This window comes from Plecotus auritus, assembly GCF_963455305.1.
Source record: "Plecotus auritus genome assembly, chromosome: 9".
NCBI lineage: Eukaryota > Metazoa > Chordata > Mammalia > Chiroptera > Vespertilionidae > Plecotus > Plecotus auritus.
In genome coordinates this window covers 6,242,799-6,266,289 of record NC_137783.1, presented here as the reverse complement: position 1 = coordinate 6,266,289, position 23,491 = coordinate 6,242,799, and the positions used below count along the sequence as shown (strand labels likewise).

General features: G+C 53.1%; 2 protein-coding genes across 4 annotated transcripts; one reads left to right on the top strand and one right to left on the bottom strand.

Annotated features, from left to right (window-relative positions):
* Positions 1 to 367: 367 nt before the first annotated feature.
* LOC308258119 (zinc finger protein 511-like) lies at positions 368 to 3,880 on the bottom strand. Its single transcript, XM_080688379.1, has 6 exons — positions 3,151 to 3,880; positions 2,878 to 2,951; positions 2,169 to 2,370; positions 1,897 to 2,021; positions 1,346 to 1,477; positions 368 to 637 (listed from the first exon to the last, which is right to left on the bottom strand). The coding sequence occupies exons 1-6, from the start codon at positions 3,301 to 3,303 to the stop codon at positions 559 to 561; spliced, it is 765 nt and encodes a 254-aa protein (XP_080544505.1). The 5' UTR covers positions 3,304 to 3,880; the 3' UTR covers positions 368 to 558.
* Positions 3,323 to 21,773, top strand: TUBGCP2 (tubulin gamma complex component 2). Of its 3 annotated transcripts, XM_080688377.1 has the most exons (19): positions 3,411 to 3,431; positions 3,511 to 3,567; positions 6,822 to 7,004; positions 8,009 to 8,137; positions 8,841 to 9,017; positions 10,120 to 10,279; positions 11,116 to 11,323; positions 11,528 to 11,727; positions 12,079 to 12,268; positions 13,178 to 13,323; positions 14,777 to 14,957; positions 15,436 to 15,616; positions 17,046 to 17,218; positions 17,431 to 17,559; positions 17,954 to 18,074; positions 18,679 to 18,822; positions 19,440 to 19,568; positions 20,841 to 21,004; positions 21,530 to 21,773. In XM_080688377.1, exons 3-19 carry the CDS (start codon positions 6,855 to 6,857, stop codon positions 21,663 to 21,665), a joined length of 2,718 nt encoding a protein of 905 aa, XP_080544503.1. In that variant the 5' UTR covers positions 3,411 to 3,431; positions 3,511 to 3,567; positions 6,822 to 6,854; the 3' UTR covers positions 21,666 to 21,773. The 3 variants fall into 3 exon arrangements, with proteins under 3 accessions (XP_080544502.1, XP_080544504.1, XP_080544503.1); XM_080688376.1 differs by lacking the exon at positions 3,511 to 3,567 and having other exon boundaries at positions 3,323 to 3,448; XM_080688378.1 differs by lacking the exon at positions 3,511 to 3,567 and having other exon boundaries at positions 3,399 to 3,448; positions 8,040 to 8,137.
* The last annotated feature ends 1,718 nt before the right edge of the window (positions 21,774 to 23,491 follow it).

Sequence of the window (23,491 nt, the reverse complement as noted above, 5' to 3'; positions counted from 1 at the left end):
AGTAGAGGATGACCCAGGATCTCTCAAAGAGGCGCAAGTTCGCACTGATGGCACCCTGCCCACTCACCCCTCCAGAGGTGCCAAGACTTCATAAATCTGAGAACTGCTCTGGCCAGGTGGCTCAGTTGGTTGAAGCGTTATCCCACACTCCAAAAGGTTGCAGGTTCAATCTCTGGTCAATGTTTCTCTCTCTCTCTCTCACTAAAAAAACGAAACAAAATAACCAAGAAACATATCCTCAGATGAGGGTAAAAAATAATTATAATAAATAAGTCTTTCTGAAAGCTGAATGCTGAAAGCAAAATGCTCAAACGTAATTACTGCTCATTTCCCTGCTTAGTTCAACAATATAGAAATGACGACTAGAGTCCATAAATAAAAAAATATGCTTTATAAAGAACATTTGTAGGGTGGTCCCTACAGAGGAAGAGGGATGGGAGCAAAGTCACTGCCAAAATCTGTGGTCTCTCTGCTGATACTGGCTACTGGTGTCATCCCGCCATTCCCCAAAGGACTGAGGCATGAAGGGTGGAAAAGGCTCGCTCTCTGGCTCAGTCGTCACTGGTGCTTATTTCTGTTCTTGGTACTTTTAAATCCTCGCGATGCACCTTGACCAAAACAGACGGTGGAAGGTATTCTGAAATGGAAAAAATCTTCAGACTAAAGAATCATACCTTCTACCAACTAACAGCCCAATTCCTAGAGCAGTCTTTTCCTCTTCTCTCAGAATGCTCTTTCACTCATGGAACATTCCTAATGGCGGCTCTTCCTTCCTGCACACTCTGCTCTGGGGCCCTGGGGCAGCTCCTTACTGTAGCTGGCCAGTGCCTCTGACCTGCTTCCTATGGGGACCGGCTCCCACCAAGCTCTCCAGAGCTGACTTCCTGTCACCCTCCCTGCACTGAAACCCTAACTGCCCACTGGTATCTGGACTCACTCGCTGGCCAAAGTCCAGGCAGCTGTGCGAAGGCAGCGAAAGGACACGAGTCCTTTTCATATCAGTCTAGATTCCTTGGCGATTTTTTTTCATTTGTCCAACATTTCCCCCAAATTAGATTTGAACTCCAGTTTAACCCAATAAAAGTGCAGTTATACTAGAAAGAGGAACTCACAGTTGTAACCTAAGCAATTACAACTGAGCTTCTCTCTATCCAGAAGGAAAGGGGGCAGTGCTCCGCATTCCTGCGCTGCGGGGCTTCCGAAAGCAGTAAGCCAGGGACACTAAGTTATCCTCGAGAGCCGAAAGCCGAAACAGCCAGACTCCCAGCTCCCATAGAAGCTCACAGAGGAGCCAGCATCTTTTTCTCCCAGCACGTTCACAACCTCAGAAATGCCAGCGACTGACCTGTGGCGGTAGGTCCGCTTCTCACCCACGGGTTCTGGGGGTGGCGTCACGTGGTCAGAGCAGACTTCCATGGGGTCCCCATCATCCCCCGTGGCTTCTGTCACTTGCATGGCAGCCACGGGAGTGGCTGGGCTGTGGAAAGCAGAGGGGCTTGCAGGGCTCGCCATGGTGATGGATGCAGCCCCGTCTGCCGCAGAAATGAATTCACCAGAAAGAGACTATTTCTTTTCCTGCAGACATTTTATAACTATTTTGGCATTGGGCAATTTTTAGGCTACCAGAATAAGGAGAAGGATTATGGCAAGGTCAAAAGTGAACGTTAGGATGCCACTTTTTATAAATTTAGGTATAACAATTTCACTTTGCCTTTAAATTTTTTTTATTTGTTTTTTTGTTAATCCTCACCAGAGGCTATTTTCCCATTGGTTTTTAGAGAGCGTGGAGGGGAGGGGGAGAGACAGAGAGAGAAACATCGATGTGGGAGACATATATCAATTATGTGTGTAGAGGCTCAAAAGGCTTCTCTGAATTCCAGGGGTGGCCACACATACCCTTTGGTTTTCTTTGGTTTATCAAACCGGAAGTCCCCAGGGTAGAGGTGATGTCTCACCAGGTGGTCCTTCCTGTCTTTGCTGGTCTTGAACTTCTGTGTACAGCCTTCCACCAAGCACTGATACTAAAATAGAAATGGTGTCCCGCCATCCACAGGGATGGGGGCTGGAGAGGGAAGGTACCCCTGGTCCTGCCCCACCCAAGAGCTGAGAGCTCTGACCCTCAGGCAGCCAGCTCCAGTCCAAGCCCCCGATATGACTGCATCACCCACCATGTCCTGCCGCTCAGACAGGATCTGGAACAGGGAATCGTGCCACTCCAGGATGTGGATGTCCAGCAGATGTCCCGAGGGGAAGGCCCGCTTGCAAAAGGAGCACACGTTTCTGTGCAGAGTGTGGTAGTGATGCTCATAATCCTCCAGGGTGTCGAATACTTGGCAGCAGCCCGCCACCTGACAGGTGAACTCAGGCACCCTGGCAAAGGAAACCACTGCTGGCTGAAAACATTAGGCTACTGACAACTTCCCTTTAAGTGGTCTGATAAAGCTCTGAATGTTTCTTTCTCAATTCCAAATCTTGCTTTCTTTTTTGTAGCTTTTCTTTTATTTTCTTTTTAAAAAAATTATTTATTGATTTTTAGAGAGAGAGAAAGAGAGAAAGAAACATCGTTTGTTGTTACACTTACTTATGCATTCATTGGTTGATTCTTGTAGGTGTCCTGACCAGGTTCCCTGAAACCTTGGCCCATAGGGACGATGCCCTAACCAACTGAGCTACCCAGCCAGGGCCCAAATCTTTCCTGGTTGAGAAGTTAATTTTCAAAGACCAGCCAGGTAGTGGAGAGCTCAACAAAGCGGGGCTAGGACGGTGGTTCAAGCAGAGAGCGCTGTGACAGGTCACCAGGGAGGGGCAGGACTGCGGGATCGGGAGGGGACAAAGTGGGGGGCGAGGAGAGGCGGCGCTGGGCGCAGAGCAGCTCACCTGGGCCTCTCGGGAACCCCGGCCACCCCCGTAAGCACGTCCTGGAGGTAGAGGTGCCGCTGCACGTCCCCTTCCTGCAGAACACGGTGGGTGCACAACTGAAGGTCCCGCCCACCCGGGCTACGACCCGTCCCGCCTTAGCCCCGCCCCCGCCCGACAGCTGTAGGCCCCACCCCGCGGAGCTATACGCCCCGCCCAGACCCCGCCCAGGCCCCGACCCCATAGTTGTAAGCCCTGCCCCTAGATAACTCCCCTTTCTCTCGACTCACGCACCTCAAAGAACTCATGCTCCCGCGGGAAGCGTACCAGGTGCGCCGCAAAGCGGAAAGGCGCGGCCCCGGCCGCGGGGTCTCGCTCTACGGGCAGCGGCTCAGCCGCCCCAGGCCCCGCCACCAGGCGGGCGTGCACCGCGGGCGGCAGCTGCATCGTCCAGTTTGCGGCGTAGCCACAACCTGTCGGCCACCGTCCACGAGCTTGCCGGGGCCGGACGTGACGTTGAGCACCACTTCCGCTTCCGGCTCAGGCTGCGCGGCGGATTTCGGCGGGTGTGGGCAGTGGCGCGGCGCTGGCGGTGAGTGCGGACGGGCGCCGAGGGGCCGTGCGCGGCGGGGCTGCCCTCGGACCCGACCCCAGCCCGTGCGGAGCAGAAGCCATGCTTTGGGGCAGCTCAGTCCCGAAGCGAACGCCGCGGTCCTTCCCAGATCCTAGTGGTGCAGGGTTCCTTTTGCAGAGGCTCACACCCCGGTCCCTCCCGGGCCGCTGCCGGTACTCTCGCCCGCACGGCTTTGTCTCTGGCTTTGGCGGCCTCTGGGTCATTGTCTCCAAATCAGTCACCAAAGAGGTCCCCAGGAGACTCAGGCTTTATGGGGAGACTTCTTTGTCTAAAGGCCTTCAGTGGCTTCCATTACCTTGGTCCTGTGTCCTCGCGGCTGGTCTGGCCCTGCACGCTCCGCCTGCCTTTCCGTCTCCTGCAGCCGCTCAGCTCCTGAGCTGCACAGGACGCGGTGCCAGGAGCTCACGGCGCAGAAATCGAAGGAGGTCAAGCAGTTACCTGATTAAAACGTGATAGATAGACACATGAGGGACGCAAGTGTGCATGAGACTTACTGTGGAGGGTGGACCAGGTGCTCACAGACTCTGGCTCAGAATGTTCCAGCATCGAGCACAACGTGCGCATGTATACGTGCAAAGGCAAGCGGGGGTGCTTTTCTTTAAGCAGTTGAAAATATGTAATAAAATTTGGTCATTTCATTCTGGAAGTGAAGGTTGTGGCTACATCGCCAGCTGGTCATTCACGTACCCAGGAAGAGCACTGGACAAACCCAGACTTTTCATCACTTAATACTTTTTCTGTCTCTGAAAAAGCATTAGGGTTGTTGACGTTTTTCACAAGCTTTGAAGTGTTTTCAGGCCCTACTCCTGTGGCTCAGTTGGTTGAGCGTTGTTCCATGCACCCAGAGGTCATTGGTTGATTGCGGGTCAGGGCATATACCCCGGTTCTGGCTTACCCCCCAGTATGGGGCATGCAGGAGCCAGTCGTTGTTTATCTCTCTCTCTCTAAAAAAAAAAACACAACAAAAAAACATATTGAAAAATGTCTTTCAAGCCAATTTGAGAAATTAGCTTTGAAGTCTCAACAGAGAGTCACTTTCCTCTGTGTTCACCAGTGTGCGTGAAGTAGGCGTCTTAGCCCACTAAGGCGGCGGCTCACGCGTGTGGAGGAGGTAGATTTTGTTCCCGCACAGAAGTCTGTCCATTTGTTCTGACTGATGGAGAGAACTCTGGAGTGTCACAGAGCCATTGCAATTAAATGGTCTTCAGAGTTGCATTTAGTGTGGATGCTGCTGATGTTTAGCATCCTGGCCTCTTGCGCCTTCCCATCACCATGACAACCAGGGGTCCCTCAGGGGCCCTGCCTGCAGGTGAGAGCCCCCATTCTTGCAGGAATTGTTCCCAAATCCACAGAGAACAGTGGGCACCTCAGACATGGGGATAGGAAGATAGTTTTTAAATAAACACTTAATCATGATCTTCAGAAGAGCTCCCTCCACCTGCTGTGTCTGGGGGAGATGTGTGTGCTTGCCGTGCTAAACACAGTGTCCTTGCCATTTACATGGCCAAAGGATCCTGCGTCCCGCACTTCCAAGGACAACCTGCAGAAACCACATGGGATGTGGGGAAACTAGTTCCCTTGAACTTGAGGTCGCCACGGGGAAGTCCTGTTGTCTTCTCTGTTTGCTGGGTTTGCAGCGCCTCGTTCATGGCCCTCTGGGAGTAATGAGGTAGCAGTGGCTTAGGGCGCCAGGGAGTCAGATCCAGTTTCCCTACTGTAAAACCAGCCATTTATCAGGTAAAATGCACATTTGCAGTTGGTTGGCCTTTTGCAGTAACAGTGACATTTAACCTGCTTTTTTAATAACTTACTGTGTGCCGGCTTTACAGGAACTGCTGCATTTCATCTCTGCAGTAGCTCAGGGAGAGTATAGCGCTTACCCCCGCTTGGAGGGAGCTGGGTTAGGACAGGCTCAGCCAGGCCCCGCAGCCTGCGCCCCGCTGCTAATTGCTCCCTTCATGCTGCAGCTGTAGTTACTGTCAGCGCCTCTTGTAGCAGCTCCTGGGCTGGCAACCTGGGTTCCAGCTCGTGCTGACTCTTCTGCCCTCATGTTTGGAGACATCTGCACCTGGCCAGTGTTTGGTGCTTATACACTTCGAACTGTAATTACATCCGGAGAACTTGTTTCCCACCCCCCAAGATCACAGTTACAATTAACATTCATTGGTGATTAGCTGTGGAGTGTGGGCTGGGTCGTCTCTGCTTGGTGTTTGACTTATGGTGTCTTCACTGCAGCTGTCAGCACAGTGGCTCCTAACCTCTTTTGGGTCACAGAGCCTTTGAGGATCTATTGAAAAACCCTCTCAGGAAATTCAGAGAGACATGACTGTCCTTGATAACAGTTTTGTTCATGGATCTGAAGTTAAGAACTTTTCGTAGGTAGACTGAAATGTTTATGTGAAGCGTGTAAATTTGCTCATTTTTATTTTTTTAACGTATAGTTAATTACTGCTGTGTGTTTATTCACTTCATTTTATCAGCACTGTTGATGGTGATGGCTAACTGGGCCAGTCATTAGTGGGAGAACAAGCCGCCATGCAGGCCACTACTGTCCCCTGGGGGTATCTCAGTTATGACTTTGATGCCACACGGTTCTGTATCTAATGGTGAGACCCTCGGACATCTGGTTGACAGGGTAGACTGAGTTGAAGTGGAATCCCACCCAACTCAAATGCACAGGAAATGTGTAGCAATTTTCCCCAAAGCTGCTGCATATATAGCCAAGCTTGGGCAAGAGAAGGAAATGTCCTAGGTACCAGAGTGCAGAGAGCAAACCTGAAACAGCGCAGGATCTGAGAACCAGGTGTGGGCCTCGTGGACTGGAACAGTTTGAATACCCAAGCTGGGACAGGGGGCAGTAGCTTAGGCCCGTGTAGATCCAGGTCCACTGGGTCTGCCCAGCCAAGACAAGAAAATTGTCTGCCAGCCACTGGCCCACAGCCCTGCGTGGTGATGTCACCCAGGGTGAAGGAGGGCTCAGGCCTTGGGGTCTACACTGTCTGCACCTGCAGGCTCGGAGCTGAGGAGTGGGCCTAGAATCTGGCTGGAGTGTGGATTGCCAAAGGGAGCATGTCCACTGGAGACTGTGCCTGTAAGAAATGACAAACCCGACCAGGGAGCGCCACCTGCAGGGAGAGGAGAACTCACTCCAGTGAGACCTACGGGGAGTAGACAGCCGGCAGTAGGTGGTTATGGTGGTCCACGAGGGGCATCGTGTGGCCCACATGGTGATTTTGTTTCTCATAGACCTGACATTGGCCAAAATTGGTTGCTTTAAAAATTTCTTATTAATAGGGTTTTGTTTTATAAATAGCTTTCCTCTTATCTTTAGGAGAACATACTGTGATGTCTCAGGGCCAAAACTATGAGTGAATTTCGGATTCACCACGATGTCAATGAGCTGCTCAGCTTGCTGCGTGTACATGGAGGGGATGGGGCCGAGGTTTACATTGATCTCCTGCAGAAGAACAGGACCCCATACGTCACAACCACTGTGTCTGCACACAGTGCCAAGGTGAGTGCCCATCCCTGCGCTGCTCTGTCACTGGTGAAGACAGCCCGTCCCTGTGCTGTGCACAGAGTTCACCTTCCTGGCTCCTGACTGGGTGGCCCTAGCAGTGCCAGTGATGATGTCAGACAACATGGCAAGTGCTTTCCATGGACCAGGTGTCTGCTCAGCTGAGTGCTTCTGCTGACCCCGTGGTCACACTGAAATCTCTTTAAAGTGTATTGTTTTTCTTTATTCAAAAAATATATGATTCAAAGTACAGATCTGCAGTAAAAGGTAACTTTGAAATATTTTTAAAAACACATTAAGAAGCTTCAGTTATTTAGCCAGCTTAATACTGGCACAAGAATAATTAGAAAAATTCACTGAGTCCTGGCCAGTGTAGCTCAATGGTTAGAACGTCAGCCAGACACCAAAGGGTCGTGGGTTTGATTCCTGGTCAAGGGGACGGGACATACCCGGGTTGCAGGTTTGATCCCCGGCCCTGGTTGGGAATATGCAGGAAGCAACCAATCAATGTGTCTCTCACATTGATATTTCTCTCTTTCCCTCTCCCCCTCCCTCCTTCCCGTCTTTCCACTCTCTAAAAATCCATGGAAAAAATATACTTGGTGAGGATTAACAAAGAAAAGAAAAAAGAAAGATTCACTGAGCACATTAATTTAGGAACACACATTACGTTTATTCTATTACAAAGGGAGCATTAAAAACCAGTGAGAAAACTTAACCCCTGAACCAGTACATGATAATAAATTCAAGAGGGAACAGAGAAAAATTAAGGTATAAGCTACGAGGGGAAAAATTCATGGTTATTCTGTGACATAAGGCTTGGAAGGGAAACCTTGGAGGAAAATGGTTTCACAAATTATTGAGGAGTCTTCTTAGTTTTATTTCAGCAATATATGATTATTATTTAGCCTACCTAATTTTACTCCATTTGTTTTTTTGTGTTTAATTTTCTGGCAGTTCTTAGTTATTGTCACTAAATCACTTGTGTTTGTTCTTTTGAGGTTAAAATAGCAGAATTTTCTCGTACTCCAGAAGACTTTCTGAAGAAATATGACGAACTGAAATCGAAAAACACAAGGAACCTTGACCCACTGGTGTACCTGTTGTCAAAGCTCACGGAGGACAAAGAGGTAACTCTGTCATGCTCAGGGTCAGGCATTCAGGGAAAGCGCGTGGGGAGCTTGCCTTGTGGGGCAGTTCTGGCGAGTGTTGTAAGCACACGGGTTTGCACAGTAGGGATAACGCCTCATGAGCCTGCTATCGCGGGCGCCCCTCCTGTTGCTCTGCCCGCCTGTCAGAATGAAAGTAGTTCAGAGTGGTAGACAGAAACACGGGAAGTACTGACAGTAGTTACTTCGGGGGGGAGCTTTTCTGTTGTTGTCATGTTTTTTGTTAGTTTAAAGTTGTGTACTTGATGCTGAGAAAAGCACATATCGAGCTGGGGGAGCCATGGCACATGGGAGCGCTCAGGAATGCATTAGGTCCTTCCTCCTGCTTCCCAAGCTCAGGGTCTATTCAGGGGTACAGGCGTACCCTCCAGTGCCAAGGACAGGTAGGGGGCCAGTCCTGTGTAGAGAAAAGGCAGTGCCCCTGGGAATGGAGTTTGGGAATTGGCTGTTAAAGCAGCTGTAGTGTCCCTCCTTGTGAGTAGAAGACTTGAACCTAGTGGCAGGAAGCATCGGGAGACCAGACTGCAGCTTGAGGACTGACGGGAGCCCCTGCTCTCACCCTTCATGTGGTCACTGGGGCTGGGAAAGAAAGGGGTGGGGTGTCGGTGCCAGGCAGAGTGCAGACGTGTGCGGCCCCTTGTCATTCAGGGTTCTGTGTGTGCAGACTCTGCAGTATTTACAGCAGAATGCGAGAGAAAGAGCCGAGCTGGCAGCCACGGTGACTGCCAGCAGCACCACCAGCTTCAGCGCCCCTGCCACGGCCTCCAGGATCTCCATGCAGGAGCTCGAGGAGCTGAGGAAGCAGCTTGGCAGCGTGGCCACGGGCTCCACGTTGCAGCAGGTACTGTGACCCGCTGTCCACACGCCCACACTCACTGCAGCGGGAGCAGGGAGCGCCAGCAGGGGGTGCACGTCTCACTGTCATCTGTTAAAGATGAATCTGAACGTGGAGACTGATCGGGACTAGCTGTGTGTGGACAGGATCCTGGGCATGGTGAACAGGGCCAGGAAGGTTCTGTCCCACCCAGGCAGTTGACTTCGCCTGCTGCAAGGCAGTTGTGTGGGTTCAGCCAATGCAATTTCCATTTCCCTCTGTTAATTTTTAACCATTTGTTCTTTTTAAATTTATACTTTATAGACAGTTTTCTCTAGATCGTTTTCTTCTATACTTACTGCTCTTTGCTTCTGAGTTTATGTACTGCCCTCTTCTTTTGATGTATGTCGTCTGTTCACAGCATTGCCTCAGGTCTTCAAGCCCCACAGAGCTGTGTCCCCATGAGGGTCTGAGCTTAGTATGTGCTTGTTGAGCACAGCAGCTGTGAAAGGGACCATGGCCAGCACTGGTGGGCATGTGCTGGTCCAGCACCTCACAAAGCCCTCACACCGACACCCCGTGTGACAGATGAAGAAACGGGGTTTGCACCTCCCTTTCTCACTACTCCTAAGCCAGTGCTTCTGAAAGCCACCTCCGTGGCCCTGGTCATCTTCTGGCGGCCAGTCCCTCAGGAGGACACTGCTCCATGCATGTGCCTGGAGCCAGCCTTTCCTAGTGTGGCCCTCTCCATCCGTCCCTTGTACCCAAGGGGCTCAGATGGGGCACCCCTTCTCCAACCATCTCTTGCTGGGGCCATGTCTTCACCCAGCAGCTCATGTCTAGACTTTGAACTTCCAGGAGAAAGCACAGGTGTTCTGAGGGTCAGCCTGCCCTGGTGAGGTGCCCTCACTGCCAGTGCTCCTTAATATGTGGGCCCTGCACAGGCCGACACCCTGTCAAGGGCCTGGGTCTCCATCTCTTTTGCCCCCAGCTCCTTGCATGGTGACGGGCTGGGTGTCATTTCATTTATACACCTACTGATCGAACCCTCGTGCTCAGTGATGTTCGCTTTAACTGTTTGTACTAAAAGTGTATCTTTGTTTTTCGCTTTTAAAAAATTTCTCACCAGTCTCTGGAACTTACAAGAAAGATGCTTCGAGACAAGCAGAACAAAAAAAATTCAGGCCAGCGCCTCCCCGTCTTCCCTGCCTGGGTGTACGAGAGGCCCACGCTGGTCGGGGATTTTCTGACTGGCTCCGGCCTAAGCACGGACACAGCTGTGCCTATAGGTATGTGAAGCACTTACTTCTCACTGCCTGTGTGGTGACTCCATGGACAGGTGGCCACTGTGCTCAGAGCCCATCCTGTGCCCACAGGTAGACAAGTGGTGTGGTGTGTGTGCTGCCAGCAGTGTTTAGAACCCACAGATGTGTTGCCGTGTGACCGTGCTGCTGGGCTGTGGTCTCTCTCAGGGACCCCAGGGTATCTTGTGTGTGGGCAGCAGGGGTGATTCTCAGAGACACCCTTCTCCTGGTGCTGCCTCTAGCTCCCCATCTGTCCCAACAGCTGTCCGGGAGGACACTGAGGGTCGCTCTAGGGCTGGGAGCTGCCTGGGCCCTGAGGCATTTGGTGGCAGCCCTACTCAGTGGCCTGGGACTGACCTCAGGCCCGCTGGGTGGTATCTCATTGTGAGTTTATGATGGGAATTGTGTTTTAAGGCCTCTGAGGAAGCCCTCCCTTTTATCCCAGAGCAACCAGACTTACGGAGTTGTAGTAAACACTGCGCAGACCCCACTGGACGGGCCTTTCAGGTGCAGGCAGGTCCTTGCGTGTAGAGGTTTCTGCCTGCCTAGTGCTTTCAGGCTCCGATGGGCTCCCAGCCTGCCGGACGGCCAGCGCTGTTCCTCCTGGTGGTTTGGAATCTCAGCCTTTGGTGCCCCGATGGGATCAGTTGAAGCCAAATGAACAGCTAGTTCTTATATCCGTAGTTATTTGAGGAAATTACACAGAGGAGAATGAGTGAGAGCGTGACTTCCAGCAGGTAGATTAGGTCAGGAGAGAGGCAGTGGGGACGGGGAGCTCTGAGTCCAGGCGTGTGGCCCCAGCTGGTGTTTGCAACCCACAGGCTCCCTGCCCCTGGCCGCCCAGGAGTCGGCCGTTGTGGAGGACCTGCTCTACGTGCTGGTAGGTGTGGATGGCAGGTACATCTACGCCCAGCCCCTCACCGGGAGACAGAGCCGGACCTTCCTCGTGGACCCCAACCTGGACCTGTCCATCAGGGAGCTGGTGAACAGGATCCTCCCAGTGGCTGCCAGCTACTCCACTGTGACCAGGTAGGTGCTGGACACCGGCCTTCTCGGGCACACTTGGCCCCGGAGAATGTGCCAACCAGCTTCACTCCTGGCACGATGTGAAGGGCCTGGGGACAGGTGCAGGGAGCCCAGTCTGGGCCTGAGAGCAAACACAGAATGACTAACCTCATCTGAAAACGTAGCTCGCAGCTTCTCAGGGGTGCTGGATACTTCCTTTCCTCGTAGGTTCATCGAGGAGAAGTCTTCCTTCGAATACGGGCAGGTGAACCACGCGTTGGCAGCTGCCATGAGGACCCTGGTGAAGGAGTACCTGATCCTGGTGACACAGCTGGAGCAGCTGCAGAGGCAAGGCCTCTTGTCGCTGCAGAAGCTCTGGTTCTATGTGCAGCCAGCCATGCGCACCGTGGACATCCTGGCCTCCCTCGGTACGTCTCCCCCAGGCCAGGAGAGCCTGTAGGGGGCGGGGCGCATGCAGGCAGATCCCGTGATGGAACGCTGAGATGTGAAGATGAGGTGGGCAGTGTCGCAGGAGGGACCCCTGGGCCAGCTTGCTAGTCATTCGTGTTTTGCTTTTGTCACCGTGGTTGTGAGGCCAAAGCTGTGGAGCTTCGTGTTTTACTAATTTGCGGGAGGAAACTGGAAGCTCTGGTAAACTTTATTTGCAACGACAACTTTGGGTACATCCCATAAAGAGGCGCCTGTCCCATGAGGAGTTTGGAGGCGAGGCTCTGCGTGGCCTCCCCTTTCTCTGCACTGAGCACCTCTTTCCCTTGCAGCCACCTCGGTGGATAAAGGTGAGTGTGTGGGGGGGTCCACCCTGAGCCTCCTCCACGACCGGAGCTTCAACTACACGGGCGACAGCCAGGCGCAGGAGCTGTGCCTGTACCTCACCAAGGCTGCCAGCGTGCCCTATTTTGAGATTCTGGAGAAGTGGATCTACAGGGGGATCATCAATGACCCGTACAGGTGGGGCTGGGGACGTGGAGGGCGGGCAGGCCGCTCTTCAGCTTATTCTGTTGTGTGGTGGACGTGAAGGACCCAGATTGGCCTCTTAGCTGCCTTTGTGTGGCTCCTCAGTGTGACAGATGTAAATGCATACGATGAAATACGTCAGCTCACAGAGAGTTCTGTTAGGTTGAGATTTATTTGTCAGAAGATTTTACTCTTGATTTCAGCCAAAAGGCTGAGAAGTGTATTTGTCAAAATATCTTCTTTTTTTTAATCCTCACCCAAGGATATTTTTTCCATTGATTTTTTTAGAGAGAGAGGAGGGGGGAGTGAGAGAGAGAGAGAAACATTGGCATGAGAGAAAACCATCAATTGGTTGCCTCCCACATGTGTCTGAACAGGGGCCTGGGAAAACCTGCAACCGAGGTACATGCCTTTGGCTTGGAATCGAATCTAAGACCCTTTGGCCCATGGACCGACGCTCTGAGCACTGAGCCTGATGGTCCAGGGCTTGTCAAAATATCTTAACAATAGACTTGTGGTCTAAGAATAGTCTCTCTACTAATGACCCAAATAAAAGCTGGTGCGATGGGCTGAGTAAGGAATGCGATTTTGAGGTCCTGGTGTGTAGATGATATTTGAGACGGGGTGTGAGGTGTCTGGGCTCTGGTGGACAGGAAAGCATCCCCAACATGTTCCGTTACCCACATGCATGGTGGAAGGAAGGGCTGGTTCCGTTGAGAGGCGAACCAGCCTCCCATCCTGCCCTGTGACCCCAGCTCTCTCTGGCCCCAGGTCACCTCGCTACCCCAAGTGAGGTTGGCAGGTTTGATTAATTCACAGTTGAGAATTAACGGTAGTGAGACTGTGCTTGGTCTCTGTGGTTGGCCTCCATGGTCGTGACCCAAGATGCCTTCCTGATTTCAGCGAGTTCATGGTCGAGGAGCACGAGCTGCGGAAAGAGAAGATCCAGGAGGACTACAACGACAGGTATTGGGACCAGCGGTACACTGTGGTGCAGCGACAGATCCCGTCCTTCCTACAGAAGATGGCGGGCAAGGTGCTCAGCACAGGTGATGCCTGGGGTGGGGGAGGGGAAATAGCAGGCCTCAAGAGGGGCCCCATCCTCCTAGACATGCCCAGTGTCCTCTGTGATTGTGTCCCGGGGGTGGGTGGGGTGGGCAGGGTTAGACAGGCAGGCGCCGAGCTGTGCAGGCTGTGTCTGGCTCCTGTGGTCTGATTGACTGCATTTGTTCCCTGAGCCTAAGAGGTTGTCTCAATAGGTGCCTCTCCTTCCTCATAACTATGGCATTTTTAGAACTCTGTTGCTATTAAAGGAAAACTTTCTCACAACACTGACACCAGATTTGCATACCAACACCCAGGTCCCCAGTTCTCTGTGGGCAGCAGCTGGGTGTCCTGCAATCTGACTCAGTCCTGACACTACCCGATGCAATGCAGGCCCCATAGGTTAAGGGCTCAGTCCCTCAAGACTGTCCCACTTCAGAGACCAGCCATGAGTCCCAGGCCACCAAGTTGACTACAAATTGGGGATTCCCATGACCCCTCCTCACGTTTGATAATTTGATAGAGCGGCTTCTAGAACTGAGGGCAACAATTTAGCAACTAAGTTTCTGGTTCATTATAAAGGGTTTGAGAAAGGGTTCAGATGAACAGCCAGGTGAGGAGATTTGTGGGGTGAAATCTAGAAGGATCCTCGGTACAGGAGCATCTGTCCCCAGAGAGCTGGGGCGCACCACCTTCTGGCAAGTGGACATGTTCACCAACCCGGAAGCTCTTCAAACCCCTTTGCTTAGGGTTGTTATGAAGGTTCCATCCTATGGGCACAATTGGGTAAATCAGTGGCCACTGGTGATTAGCTCAATCCCAGCCCCTGGCCCCTCCGCAGACATAAGGGCGAGGCTGAAAGTTCCAGCCTTCTCATCACCTGGCTGGTTCCTCTGGCCACCAGCCTCACCTTCAGCTCTCTGGGGCCTGCCAAGAGTCACCTCATTAGCCTAAACTCAGGTATGGGTGGAGGGGCTTCTGAATAACAAGATTACAAGGGTTTTAGGAACTCAGTGCTGGAAACGGACGAAAGCAAAGTATTGGTGGTTATATCACAATATTGCACACATTACAGGCCCACTGGGTTCTTAGTCACCCCACTGGGGCAGGAGCCTGATTTAGAGACGTGAATGGGGAGTGACTGAAGACGGGCTGGCAGCAGGGTCTGGGCATTTGGTGAGCGCGGGGCTGTCTGGGACGGGTTGGAAGATGATTTAGAAGCTGGTTCTCAGGGCTTCTTGAGATTGCTTCCATGCTCTCGATTAGAGAAGTCAGATGTAAACAGTCACGGCAAACCACTGCTTCTGACCTCAGCTGGTGACCTGGTGTCTCCACTATGGCTAGAGCAGGCTCCAGAGTTGTTCTCACAGTCTGTTCTGTGTCCAGTCCTCTAGCTTGTGTGTGGCCACGACTTGCATGTACAACAGAATTTTTAAGCTTACCTCCATCTCTTTTCAGGAAAGTATCTAAATGTGGTCAGAGAGTGTGGTCATGATGTCACCTGCCCAGTGGCCAAAGAGGTCATCTATACATTGAAGGAGCGAGCGTATGTGGAGCAGATTGAGAAGGCGTTTAACTACGCCAGCAAAGTCCTGCTGGACTTCCTGATGGAGGAGCAGGACCTCGTGGCGCACCTGAGGTGTGTGCTTCCGCCTTGTTCGTGCAGGCAAACGTGCAGAAGGTTTGGCTAAGACACGGAGCTCCCAGCAGTTCCATCTGTCGTTTCACAAATGGGCACACGGCCAGGTCATCTCCAGTCTTACTGCCTGACACCTGTGGACACGTCCTCCCCAGCCTGCTCCCTGCCTGGGGTTCCCAGGTTCCTCCTTGGCTCCCACAGTGACCCCTCTGCACCCCCCTCGTTGGCCTATAGTGACCCCTTTCTGGCAGCTGTCCCTGCAGGTCCTGGCACAATGGTCTTGTGCCCCTGCCCGAGAAAGCTGCTCATTGCAGCTCATCATAAGTTACCACAGTCATGTCGCTTTGTGTGCATGTGGCCGGAGCCCTTTGTGTGCATGTGGCTTTTTCTTGCCAGTCACCTGCCACCGTTTCTCCAGTGTTTGGGCTGGTCTGCATGCCCGGTGGTCTCACTGTTGTCTGCCTGTCACCTCTCCAAGGTCCATCAAGCGCTACTTCCTGATGGACCAGGGGGACTTCTTTGTGCACTTCATGGACCTCACAGAGGAAGAGCTGAAGAAGCCAGTGGACGACATCACGCCCACGCGCCTGGAGGCGCTGCTGGAGCTGGCCCTGCGCATGAGCACCGCCAACACAGACCCCTTCAAGGACGACCTCAAGGTGGGCCTTTACCTGAGAAAGATGGTTGAAATAAAGCACAGGAGCCTGGCCAGTGTGGCTCCGTGGTTGAGTGTCGACCCATGAACCAGGAGGTCATGGTTCCATTCCCGGTCAGGACACATGCCCGGGTTGTGGGCTTGATCCCCAGTAGGGGGCGTGCAGGAGAAAGCTGATCGATGATTCTCTCTCATCAATGATGTTTCTATTCCTCTCTCCCTCATCTGAGATGATCCTCTTTTTCCCCCTTCATTGTGTATTAAACTGATTTTTGTGGGTTGAACCATCCTTGCATTTTAAGTTCCACTTGGTCATGGTGTGTAACCATCTTACTGTGCAGCTGAATTCAGTTGGCAGTGTTAAGGATATTGGCATCCCTGTTCTTCAGGGTCATTGGCCTGTAGTGTTCCTGTGGTGTCTGTGGCTTGGTTCCCAGGTAACACTGGCCTCATAGATGGAGCTGGGAAGTGTTCCCTCTTCTTCAGTGTTTGGAAGTTTCAGGAGGATTGGTGTTCTTTAAACGTTCGGTAGAATTTTCCATTGAGGACGTCTCAGTCTCCTTGCTGGCTGCAGGTCTGTGCAGAGTGTCTGTTGCTTCTCAAGTCAGTTTGGTCGTTTGTGTACCTAGAATTGGTGCTAGAATTACCGTTCATGATCCTTTTCATTTCTGTAAGGTTGACATTTCTGTAATGTCCCTGCTTTCATTTCTCAGTTTCTCATTTGAGTCTTCTCTCCCCCTTTTTTAGTTAATGTGGCTACAAGTTTGTTAATTTTATTGATCTTTCGAAGAACCAATTTTTGGTTTCAGTTTCTCTGGATTCTTGTTTTGCTTGTTTTTCTTTTTAGAGAGAGAGAGAAGCATGGATTTGTTGTTCCACTTATTCATGCACTCATTGGCCGATTCTTGTATGTGCCCTGACTAGGGATGGAACCTATGGCCTTGGTTAATCAGGATGATGCTCTAATCACTGAACTACCCAGCCAGAGTGAAAGTGGTTTTATTTTTGAAGCAGTATTGAATGGTTGGTATTTTTAAGCCAGCCTCCAAGATTTAGAACCCGTCTTCAGAGGAACTTACCTCAGTCCAGGGTTTGCTTTTCTAGCTGATATGCATGGGTGGGGTAGGGGTCACGACTTAATGCTTTTTTTTAATAAGTTATTTTAAATTTTAAAAAATGAAAATTTTTGTGCTTGCTTCGGCAGCACATATACTAAAATTGGAACGACACAGAGAAGATTAGCATGGCCCCTGCGCAAGGATAACACACACATTCGTGAAGCGTTCCATATTTTTTTTAAAAAAAGAACACTTTTTTTCAGTTACAGTTACCGTACATGACTGCACTGCCTCCAGGTGAGAGCACAGCGATTAGACATCTGCACACTTTACGAAGGGGTCGTACTCCATGTTCTTCTATTTCTCTCCCCCAAGATTGACCTGATGCCTCATGACCTCATCACTCAGCTTCTGCGGGTTCTGGCCATTGAGACCAAGCAGGAGAAGGCAATGGTGCAGGCCGACCCCACGGAACTCTCTCTGAGCGGCCTGGAGGCCTTCTCTTTCGACTACGTGGTCAAGTGGCCCCTGTCGCTGATCATTAACAGGTGAGTGTGGGTCCCCGGGCACCAGCTTCAGTGAATAGTTTTCAGGGAGAAGGATCAGATGTGCCTGCCCACTGCATTGTTTTGTAGCCATTTGTGTCCTGTGGGGGTTACCTGGCAGCCTGGTGGCCCGGATGCAGAACTGTGTGTCTGACAGCCGGAGCCTCGTTTATGATGTCGGGTGTCGGTGGGATCCCATGCCCTCTACTCCGCAGGAAGGCCCTGACACGTTACCAGATGCTGTTCCGGCACATGTTCTACTGCAAGCATGTGGAGCGGCAGCTCTGCAGCGTCTGGATCAGCAACAAGGCTGCCAAGCAGCACGCATTGCACTCCGCCAAGTGGTGCGTTCTCTGTCCACACGGGGAAGCGGTCCTAGGATGCACACCCATGCAGTGCAGGGCTATTGCTGACCACCAGGTGCCCAGGTGCACCGGCCCTGTCCCCCAGCCGCCTGCACAGACCTGTGGGCCTGCCACCCCCTGTCTGGGTGGGAGCCCTCAAAGGACCGTGAGCCTCCCAGGGTGGGACCCTTGTGGTGTCAGCACTTCACCTATTTAAGCCTGAGGCACTCTGCTTGCTGGTCTGTGGCCCCAGATGTTGCTGTACCTGTGTCTGAGCCTCAGGAGCCCATCATGGGTTGTGCTCAGAGCAGCTGGGGCTGGGGAGGGGTGGGAAGCAGGAGGGTCTTGTACAGGTGCCAGCTCCAGCGTCTCTTGGATGTCTCTGTTCACCCAGGTTTGCCGGCGCCTTCACGCTGCGACAGCGGATGCTGAACTTTGTCCAGAACATTCAGTACTACATGATGTTCGAGGTCATGGAGCCCACCTGGCACATCCTCGAGAAAAACCTGAAGTCCGTGAGTTCTGACTTAACTACTGTAACTCTTAGGCTCTGCAGCAACCAGGGCCCTCACATTCAAGGTCCTCAGAGAGGAAAGTGCTAGGGTGGGTGTCAGGGGGATGCCACCAGCGAGGCCTCACTCAGAGCCTCATCGGGAGAAGCCGCGCCTCTGTACACACGCTGTCCTTCCTCACGTGACAAGGGTGGTTTGTGTGGTGTGTGAGATCTGCTCCCACATGCCCCATAGCCCCAGGACCAAGCTCCTGAACATCGCGGGTGCCTTGTCTTCTGGGAGCTCTGAGAGCCTCAGAACTGGGGCCCTGCACTCCCCCCAGCACATTCTGGGCCCTCTGGGGCTTCTCAGCCAGAAGACCCAATTGTCACCAAATTCCAGAAGCAGGAAGTGGCAAGTGGCAGTGTTTCCTTCTTGCTTCCTGTCTTTAGGAATCAAAAGCTTGGACTTTGAGGGCATGTTCAGTATTATTTCCTTTTAGTGGTGTAGGAGTTTCCCCCAAAAGACCACAGGGTCAGTTTTTAAATGGAAATAACACGGACGTGTGCAAAGCCAGGGCTGAAGCCCCGGGGCACACGTCAATCTGCGTGTGCTCCTGCTCCTGCAGGCCTCCAACATCGACGACGTGCTGGGGCACCACACAAGCTTCCTGGACAACTGCCTGAAGGACTGCATGCTCACCAACCCCGAGCTGCTCAAGGTCTTCTCCAAGCTCATGTCCGTGTGTGTCATGTTCACGAACTGCATGCAGGTGCGTGCCGCAGCCCTGCCCACCTGCTCCCTCTCTGTCTGTCTATCCGTCAGGCAGCAGGTGCTCCTGAGTGTCCTTCCTGAGCCCACCTGGCCCGTGGGCAGGAACCTCGGCTGCAGGTTCTCTGTCCTGGCCTGTTTCTGAATCCCTTGCATTCCTTTTGTCAGAACTTAAACTTTATTCCATTTTTATTGGGCGCCTGTCATAAGCAGTGGCTCAAAAGCAGTGGTACCGAAAACAGTGTCAGGAGGCAGAAGGGGTGACGTGGGGGTTCACCAGGGCTGAAGCTACTGGGACATCTGAACCAGTGGGAAGGTGGAGTCAGAGCCTGGGATGTGATGGCTGATGACAAAGGGGTCAGGAGTATGTGAACTCGATTCCGCAGACATGTAGGAGCCGTATTGAATTGCAAACTGGAGAACACCATGAAAAGCAGGTGTTTTCAGAAAAATAGGTCCATAAGCCTGTGACGGGCAGACTGGAAATGGTGTTGGCCCGTCTGCAGCCTCCCAGAGGGCCCACCCTCGGTCCTTGAGTCTGCAGATGTCCGTTGTGCAGGGGGGTGTTTCAGTGGGAGCAAATAGGTTGTAATGAAAGGTTTTTTTCGGGCCCCCAAGAGGTTTACACAGAGCATGAAATTGGACGACGAGCTGGGCCGCCTGACTCTGGAACACGGCACGATGCAGGGGCCGCCCACCGAGGCTGAGCGGGCGGAGGAGCGTACCCGGAAAGAGCTCGCCAGGAAGGTGCGTGGCCTCGGGGGTTAGTCCAGCGGGTCCTCCATTTTCCTGAGAGATTTGACAGTGTTAGGATTTTAACACTTAAAAACGAAACGCTACCACCCTTTCATTTCTGGCTTTTGTTTGATTAAAAGACAACCATCTTAAAATTAGGTTCCAGCCCTAACTGGTTTGGCTCAGTGGATAGAGCGTCGGCCTGCGGACTCAAGGGTCCCAGGTTCGATTCCAGTCAAGGGCATGTACCTTGGTTGTGGGCACATCCCCAGTGGGAGGTGTGCAGGAGGCGGCTGATCGATGTTTCTCTCTCATCGATGTTTCTAACTCTCTATCCCTCTCCCTTCCTCTCTGTAAAAAATCAATAAAATATATTTTTAAAAAAATTAGGTTCCAAACACAAGCCACAGAAATCCCCTCACCCTCGAACCCCAGCCCAGCTGAGCGCCAGGGTGAGGCCAGCTTATCTGCACAACAGGCTGTTGGGCTGCCCTGTAGAACGTGGCACTCAGCAAGCGTAAGTTAGGGTTTACTGACCTGAAGGTCAGGCCGCTCTCAGATGCCAGGATGCCGGTCTGTGTGTGTGTGTGGGCGGGGTCACGGGTTCAGGCGCCAGCTCCCGTGGTCCCTGTTTCATCCCCCTCAGGGCAGGAGAGGACACGGACTGTGCTGAAGTCTGAGCTGCACAAAGAAAACCCTGGTGCCCTGTGGGCAGGAGGAGAGGCCCAGCTGCCCAGGGCGGCTCCGTCCTGTGGTCTCAGGAACTTTTTTTTTTTTTTTTTTTTTTAATTTTTATTGATTTGAGAGAGGGAGAGAGAGAGAGAAACATCAATGATGGGAGAGAATCATTGATCGGCTGCTTCCTGCACGCCCCCTAGTGGAGATTGAGCCCACAACCTTGGCATGTGCCCTTGACTGGAATCGAACCTGGGACCCTTCAGTCCATAGGCCGATACTCTATCCACTGAGCCAAATCAGCTAGGGCAGTGGTCGGCAAACTCATTAGTCAACAGAGCCAAATTTTTTAAACTTAAACTATATAGGTAGGTACATTGTTATTAACTTAATTAGGGTACTCCTAAGCTGGCCTTTGATAAAAACTCAAGGGGCCAAAGAGCTGCATGTGGCTCGCAAGCTGCAGTTTGCCGACCACTGAGCTAGGGTGATCTCAGGAACTTTTATGATGCCCTACCAATACCTTTTATCACTTGGAAACTTCCTGAAGTCCATTCTATTGGAAGAACTAAAAGGAAGGTAAAGGCAAGCTGGGCTCCTGTCTTCCAGCACCTGGCCGAGCATGTGGACACGCCGCAGCTGGCCTCCAGCTTCGAGGCCACCATCAATAAGTTTGATAAGAATTTTTCAGCCCATCTTCTTGACCTCCTGGCCCGGCTGAGCATCTACAGCACCAGCGACTGCGAGCACGGCATGGCCAGCGTCATCTCCAGGTGGGTGCGGGCACCTTTCCTGTCATGGGCACTGTCCCTGCCCTGCGTGACTGCGAGGCCCAGGTTCCCTCGCTGGCTCCCTGCTGTCTTCTCTCACCTTCACCTGCTCGGGTCACCATGGACAACGTGAGGCCAGTTCTGCTCAGGCCTGAGGCTGTCTGTCCTTGGCCTCCTTACGTTGCTGCTGGTCCCCCGTCACTCCCTGAGGTGACAGCATGCATCTGTTCCCTGGTGTGCTTCCCCAGTACATGGCAAGCCGCCCGGCAACGCCCCCACCATCGGTCCGTGTCCACGGGCCTAGGTCAGCCTCACTCTCCGTGGTGCTCCCGGAGCCAGGACCCAAGGAGGACCCCCTTCAGCCCTCTACCTTCCCCCAGCAACAGTGTCACCCCGAGTCAGATGAGCAGTGAGACGGGGGCCGTGGGAGCATGGGGATGGAAGGGTGTCCCTGCCACCTAATGCAGGGGTCTTGGAGCCACCGCAGCGTGGGTGCCCACACACTCCGGCCCTGCCCTCACCCTTCAGGCTCGACTTCAACGGCTTCTACACAGAGCGCCTGGAGCGCTTGTCTGCAGAGAGGAGCCAGAAGGCAGCCCCCCAAGTGCCCATTCCACGGGGGCCGCCAGCACCAGCGCCCAGGGTCGCCGTCACCGCCCAGTGAGGCCCTCGGAGCCCTGCACCCACCACAACTGAAGGAGGGACGGATGGGCTGGTGGGTGCTGTTGCGGATAGATGGGTTCGGGGTTTCTAATAAACTATTCCTGCAGTACATGTGTTGCGTGCGCTGTTACCATTTAAGTGTAAAGTGTGAATGTTACCTCTGCTCAGCTTGTCTTTCTCGGGGCAGAGCAGCCTCCCCGACCAGAGCGGCGTCTCCGGTGGGGTGCTTACCTGTGAGCTGCCTACGTAGAGCAGGGGCACTTTAGGGGATTTTGTTTTTTGGCCTCAAAGAAAAAGGCATTTGAGCAACATTAGGATAATCGCCAAGGTGCCTTGTGGGGGCGAGACGGGCTGGGCTCCCTGGAGTCTGCCAGAGCCCCTCAAACCCATGGGCTGGGGTTCGCTCCTGGCACTAGGGGGCAGCAGCTCCTTGTGCTGTAGCTGAGTTGTGATCTGCGTCCACTGATACGCAGCCTGGGGCTGTGGCTGAGGCCTCTGTCCCTTAGGACTGCCCCCATAGGACAGCCCTGAGGTGGGGACATGCCCGCCCCAGCCCATTCCACAGACCTGGCTTCCCCATCTGGCAGTACCTGCCCTTGCTGTTCCACCTCCCCAGTTTGGCAATAGATGGCACACCGGCCCTGAGAATGATGCTGCCACGAACACCTCTGGGCCACTCTGCTGGCTCTCATGCATGTCATTATTGAAATTCAGTTTGAACCACCTGCTCCAGGTGGCCTCCTTGGCAACTGAGGAGGAGTGAGCCTAGAAGCAGCCTGGGCACACAACAAGGTCCCCTGGGGTGAAGGTGGGAGTGGCTCTTGGCCTGGGCTGCTTTCCTGCAGGGCTAGGCAAGCCACAAACGGTTCCTCTTTGCAGGTTGTGTAGATGCAATCTGTGAGCAAACAAGCTTATCTGCCAACCCCGTTGCCAGTCTGCCAGTCGTCGTGTTATGCAACTTGGGGACTGAGCAGAGGAACCCCCTGGCTCTCGGTGAGGGACCTCCTGCCTGGCCCTGAAGCCCAGGTCCTCTGTCCCTGTCCTGGGCTGCACCTCCAGGCTGCAGGTGGTGGCACACCCAGCAGCACCTGCCACTGATTGAGGGGACCAGTTCGATGCGTCCTGTGGGTGGGTGGAGGGTCCTGTGTGACAGACAGGAGCCTCTGGGTCCTCATGGGTCCTGGCTGCTACCATGAAGTCCCTGCCGCTGAGCTGCGCACAGGCGTCTGGTCAGCTCTCTGTAAAGCCTCATGGTCACGGCGGACGCGCTGCTTTGAAACTTTTTCTGTGAAACAACTTGGAATATGTGACGAAGGAACAGAAGTAAAACTGCTGGGGGGCTTGCGGTTCACATGGCATTTACAGTCATGAGTAAGCTCAGGGACAGTCCCCACGGGCTTCCGCAGGGGCCCACTCGGTCCAGGCCTGGTCGCTGTGCCCACACTGCTGCTGTGGCCAGGGCTTCCCTGTCACCTCTGTCCAAGATGCCCCCAAAGTCTGTGCCAGCCCCTCCGCCTTTCCCTTTTATGCCATTCCCTCTGGGGGAAATAATGGTCCATTGAACTTTAACCTCTGACCTGGAACCACCTGTGGACACCACCACCTCTTGAGTTCCTGTCATACTCTCACCCCAGCATCCCAGGGAGCATGTCTGGGATGTGGGCAAACGCACTTGGCTCAGCTGCAGGAGGCCTGGACCCCCCGCCTCTGTGTCAGGCCAGAGTGGGGTGGCCCCATCCAGCAGGACAGGGAGGGCAGAAACCAGGGGGAGGTCCCAACGGGCAGGCTGCCTCCACTGCTATTTGGGGACCCCCAGAGCAAGGCTGG

Excerpts from the sequence above, each read along its gene's own strand:
- TUBGCP2 (XM_080688376.1), top strand. The coding sequence starts at position 6,855 with ATGAGTGAATTTCGGATTCACCACGATGTCAATGAGCTGCTCAGCTTG. Across the intron at positions 8,138-8,840 it reads AGCTCACGGAGGACAAAGAG|ACTCTGCAGTATTTACAGCA; the intron begins GTAACTCTGTCA and ends CTGTGTGTGCAG. Across the intron at positions 9,018-10,119 it reads CGGGCTCCACGTTGCAGCAG|TCTCTGGAACTTACAAGAAA; the intron begins GTACTGTGACCC and ends ATTTCTCACCAG.
- LOC308258119 (XM_080688379.1), bottom strand. The coding sequence starts at position 3,303 with ATGCAGCTGCCGCCCGCGGTGCACGCCCGCCTGGTGGCGGGGCCTGGG. Across the intron at positions 2,952-3,150 it reads GGGAGCATGAGTTCTTTGAG|GAAGGGGACGTGCAGCGGCA; the intron begins GTGCGTGAGTCG and ends CGTGTTCTGCAG. Across the intron at positions 2,371-2,877 it reads GGGGTTCCCGAGAGGCCCAG|GGTGCCTGAGTTCACCTGTC; the intron begins GTGAGCTGCTCT and ends TTCCTTTGCCAG.